This window comes from Puntigrus tetrazona, chromosome 18, assembly GCF_018831695.1.
Source record: "Puntigrus tetrazona isolate hp1 chromosome 18, ASM1883169v1, whole genome shotgun sequence".
NCBI lineage: Eukaryota > Metazoa > Chordata > Actinopteri > Cypriniformes > Cyprinidae > Puntigrus > Puntigrus tetrazona.
The window spans coordinates 17,497,154-17,502,837 of NC_056716.1; the positions used below are offsets into that span (position 1 = coordinate 17,497,154).

General features: G+C 36.6%; 1 protein-coding gene across 1 annotated transcript; it reads left to right on the forward strand.

The window, feature by feature from the left end:
- Positions 1-1,375: 1,375 nt before the first annotated feature.
- LOC122362636 (hemagglutinin/amebocyte aggregation factor-like) lies at positions 1,376-3,364 on the forward strand. The gene is made up of 5 exons (XM_043264179.1): positions 1,376-1,593; positions 1,683-1,755; positions 2,139-2,327; positions 3,037-3,186; positions 3,263-3,364. Exons 1-5 carry the CDS (start codon positions 1,539-1,541, stop codon positions 3,306-3,308), a joined length of 513 nt encoding a protein of 170 aa, XP_043120114.1. The 5' UTR covers positions 1,376-1,538; the 3' UTR covers positions 3,309-3,364.
- The last annotated feature ends 2,320 nt before the right edge of the window (positions 3,365-5,684 follow it).

Sequence of the window (5,684 nt, forward strand, 5' to 3'; positions counted from 1 at the left end):
GCGTTTTCTGCGTGCATGCACTCATCCTGAAACCTAACGCACGAGTGAGCTGGAGGAATAATTATAAAGTGAGTTTCTGATCAAGTCGGGTGATTTATAGACGTTATAGAACAGAGTTCGGTGCCGTCGTTCACCTGTGAAAATGATCTTTCATGCGGTGTGTAACGCAGCTCTGAGCGAACGGCGTCCTGTCTCTCAAAAGAACAAGTCGACTTGCGAATCGCTGAAACGAGTCGTTTTTAGAAATGCTGGTGTCAAAACGAAGCGTTTGCGTATTTCCCGCCCACTCGTTGATCTTTTTGCTTGGTCTGAATGAAAACGCAGATTGATTCTTCACCACTAGGTGTCTCTTTTGGAGCGATCGAACGCTCAGAAACGCAGCTTTAAATGAAATCGACCGATGAAAAATGAATCGTTGAGAGAATCGTTTAGGAGCCGTCGAACAAATCAGATAAAAATAAGTGTTTTCGAGCTTGCATCCGTGTTTATCCGTCGTGTGAACCTTTCATAACTCATAACAGAGGCACTTTAAAGACTGTTATTGACTTCTATTTCATTTATTATGAAGTAAGTTACATTGACTTATATGAAGATCAGAAGAGAATTATTTGAGATGTTTTTGAAAACCAAGCTACACTTTGGCGTAATTGAAGTATTTCATACAGTAAACTATAATTGTCCTCCGACGTTTGACTTGATGTAGTTTACCACAGTAATTTTCTTTTTCCGTTATCAATAGAAAAAAATAAACATTATCATTGAACGGACCAAAAAACTGAATTTCCGTGGAGCGGTTTTCCTCGATGCATGCTGATGAGCTGAATCTGGGGTGTTTGATTAGGAAAATGTTGTAAATATATAGGGAAATATTGTTCCCGAGAGTTCACAAAGCAAATATATGTCTGAATGTAACGCATCCGTTTACAGAAGAGAAGAGGACGGCTTTGCAGCTGAAAAAAGTATTGCAGTTATAACTTAACTTGCGATTTTGAGTCTGTACCTCATCATTCTTGCAAATAAATCATGCAAAAAGTTGCAATTAATCTTTTTTTATATAATGCCCAGTTTCCATGATTTCCATTTTTCCATCATTGGAAAATGTTTTTCCCATTTTTTTTTTTTTTTACCCCATTTGCACGGTGTAATGAATGTTAATAGATCTGGCACGTTTAATTAATCAAACGATTGATTGATTGGTTTGAGTTTAATTAGCCACCATGTAATGAGTCAGATAACATCAGCACGCTTTCAAGCTGATAAAATTACAAATCAGTCCGAACGACCTGTTCCTTTAAATATATACAGTATCATTTCACTCTGCTCCAAGTTTCATTTGGATAAAATCTATAAGAGACAGATAACTGGAATATATGCGGTGTGGTTAACCGATATCACGAATATTAATAGGGAAAATAAGATCAGACTCCCGATTGGCCGCCGCCGGAATTAGTCACGTGACAAAGCATTTAAAAGAACACGCACGACAATCACTGCCCAAAAACTTTGTGAACGCAATCGAGTCTGCATCCCCGAACACCATGAAGACCGTGGCTCTGTTTCTGCTTCTGGCTGGACTTCTGGAGCATTCACGAGGTCGGTGACTTTCACGAATAATCCCTTTGATCCGCAGCATCTCTTTCGCTGTTTAGTACAGAACCGAATCTGATGTGCGTCTCACACAGGCTGGGAGAACAGCTTCGACGGACCCCTGGACTTTAGCTGTCCTGCGGGCCACTCGATCTCCTCCGTAACCAGGTGAGTACGGCTCGATCCGGTTCATCCCGATGAAGTCTGAACAGAAGGACGAGGATTGAGAACGCAAGCAAACGATAAAAGCATCACCGCTGACAGAATCCAACACCTTCATTTTTAAGAGTGTGTGTGTGTTGAGGTTAGCTTTCCCATGCACGAACATAATAATAGTCTAAATCACCGTCAGCATGCGACGCAGCTACAGATTGATAGCATTACAAATGCTTTTTTAAAAAATGTTTCTTTCTCAACTCACCCTATGCAAAATATCGTAAAGCTGCGGGAAACACAGTTCCTGAAATGCAAAAATGTAAATGCAATTCAAACATACGATTTTATATAGTTATACGTTGTTTCTCTCCACGGCAACGTTAACGCTGACCAAGTGAAAACAGCAATTACCACGAGGACCGGCGCTGGGAGTTTGGCTGCCAGGCCACCTTCGGTCAGAGCGGAGAGTGTTACTGGACGAATTACGTCAATGACTTCGACCAACCGCTGCTCTTCGAGTGTCCGGCTGGATTCGTGATGGCGGGAACGAGCAGCTACCACAACAACAACTACGAGGACAGACGGTAATAGACAGCAACACGCTGGTTGGTTGGTTTCAAATGGTGCGGTTTTTCTTTTACGCCAAATGTAACGCATCCGTTTACACATCTGAGAAGAGGACGGCTTTGCAACTGAAAAAAGTATTGCAGTTATAACTTAACTTGCGATTTTGAGTTTGTACCTCATCGTTCTGGCCAATAAATCATGCAATTAATCTTTTTTTATATAATGCCCAGTTTCCATGATTTCCATTTTTCCATTATTGGTAAATGTTTTTCCCATTTATTTTATTTTTTTTACCCCATTTGCGCTGGACATGGTGTAATGAATGTTAATAGATCTGGCACGTTTAATTAATCAAACGATTGATTGATTGATTTGAGTTTAATTAGCCACCATGCGATGAGTCAGATAACATCAGCACGCTTTCAAGCTGATAAAATCATTGGGGTATTCAATCAATCAATCAATCAATCATTTTTATTTATATAGCGCTTTTAACAACACAGGTTGCATCAAAGCACTGTACAGTATAATGACAGGGATGTATAATGACCAGAGTGAACAATTTCTTATTAAATGCAGAGACGGTCTCTGTGATCAATTATTCAGTAAAGAGCGTGTTTCGTGAAGATGCGAAATATCAAAACTTCGTTGTTGCATTGCTGAGGACTTCATTTGGACAAGTTTAAAAGCAGTTTCAGGTCATCTCTGTGCTGTTTTCTCTCGCAGCTGGCGGTTCTACTGCTGTAAAAGCCCGTGTGTGACTACGAACTGCGACTGGACCTCGTACGTGAACGCCTTCGATGAGTTCTTCACCTGGACCGTGCCTTCCAGGAACGTTCTGGTGGGAGCTCAGAGCTACCATCAAAATCACGAAGAGTGCGTGTCCTTTCTTTACTCTCTGTTGACGCTGCTCGCTCCGTTCCTCACCCATTCTTTCCGTCTCTTCTTCCAGAGATCGCCGGTGGAGGTACAAGGTCTGTGTCCAGTACAGATGCTGATCCTGAGATTGTCTCACGGGGAATATTCTCTGAAATAAACGCAAACTAAAAAAGCACGTCTCGGTGTTAAGCGTCGTGAGTTAAATTCTGTGCACGAAATTAATTAATATCAGCGTCATAAAATGAACCAAAAACCTATTCAATTCGGATTTGCGTAATTAATAAATCTTTTTTTTTTTAATCATCATCAGGTTTTGGAAATTAAAACCATAAAAAACTAAACGGCATGCAAATTCTTATTTAAAAGGAAAATATAAGTCGTTTTTTAAAGTACGTATCTGCTAATAATGTTATAGGCGTTTTATTAGTGATGTAATAAAATGTTCATAATACAATCTTCAGCTCAAAATAACGATAACAGTTTTTACATAATAAAAAATCCAATCTTAAACCATTTAAATAGGCATGCAGTTATTTATAATATAATTTCCCCAGAATTTTTTTATTTCAGTGACATTGCATTGCCCAACAATACTTGCATTTGTTATTTTCTATTCAGTTAATTGTGCACAAAATGAGAAGCAATTTGCTTAAAAATCTCAAGATAAAAATCTCTATATATAATAAAAGAAGAAACGCTTAACTCCAGATTAACTCCAGCGCTTTTTAAAAACTAAGAGCAGTCCATGCAGCTCAAATGAACGGCGTATCATAATCAGAATCGTGTTGAGTTCACATTATAGCCTAAAATGTACTTAATATTTACAGGTTATGCTAAAATGCGTCACGCTGAAAGATGCACCAAAAAACGAAACTGAACCGAGCGCCCGAAGCCGAGCTTTGTTTCCTCGTGGCGCGCTGACGAGTCGAATCAGGAGTGTTTGTTTAGTAAAATACAGTAAATATGCACGGTTGCATTTCCTCCAGGAGCAGGGTTATTGAAATATTGTTCTACAGGATCATGTTGGCTCCGAGGATAAGGCTTTACAGAGCAAATATATGTTTTAAAGTGATACTTTGATCGAAGTCATAAATCGAAGACGACTGTAAACAGTATTTGTGATCATGCAAACTCTTTTAGTCAGTTAAACTTCTGCAATCAAGCTCAAAAACCCCATTCAAATTTACACTTTTATTATTATAATTTACACTGAAACATAAATTAAAAAGTGTTCTCAGAGTAGATCCATTCCTGAAAAACAAGGTATTCATATGCTATGTACGCTGCTATTACTCAAACACTGATTATTTGATCAATTATTTACATCTGAAACCCAGTTTTATTAAATATTGGCTGATTATACAGTATTTCAAGACACTTTTATATACATTTAAAGTCTTAGACCTATTTGCATTTGTCTTAAACTCAATAATCAACTCAATAATGACCGTTTCTTGTCTGCTTTAACGATTCTAGATCAATAATAGATTAGAAAGGGTTTGCTGTCAAATGATTAATTGCGATTACTTGCATCAAAAATATAAGTTTTTACTTGCATAATATATGTCTGTGTACGGTGTATATTTATTTAAATGCAAACACATACGTTTGAATATATTTTCAAATATATTTTCAAAATAAACACTGTATTTGTGTGTATTTATATATGCATAATTAATATACATGGTACGCATACATATATGATGTAAACAAAAAATCTTAAATCGTCATTATTCATTTGACAGCACTGTTTAAAAATGAATAAAAGTATTTTAATTATGAAGAAGACCATGTTTTATGAAAAGCAGCACTTAATACTACGTCACATCAAAGCAAGGTTGTTTTTCGGTGATGCATGTTTCAGAAGCTTTCAACGTTGTGTCCCCATTTTTTATTTATTTTTTGTCAGCACCGCAGATATTCATTAAAATGTAATCTAAGAGTCCATCACAGTCAGACTCTGACAACTTCTACAGTTTTAGAAGATTTTGTTAATATTTCCCGCGTCACAACCATCTCTGAGGACATTATGTGAAATATTTAGATTATTTTATTCTCCTGAAGAGGGTTCCTTAAGCATCAAGCATCGGCAGAAAAAAATATTTTGTGTTGCAATGATATAAAGAAATACTTAACTCTTGAATAAAAGCCTTATAAACAATAACAGACTGACCGTTTGTTGTGTTTGTTTTAATACAGTAATCGATTGTTAAATAACTACAAATTCAGATTTTTTTTATCTAGGTTAGATTAATATTTTGATAATATTTTATTTTGTATTTTTTTGTGTCAATGTGTTTTGAACTGATAAAAACACCTTGAAACTGCAAAGCCCAACACTGTAAAAAAATAAAAAAATACTTATGTCAACTTGAAATAACTTGTTTTTTTGTTAAAAAAATATTTTAAATATTTTAGCTGTCACTTATATTGACATTATGTAACTTATGTAATTTTTAAGTTGACTCAACTAAACAGTAAGCAGGGTAACATGT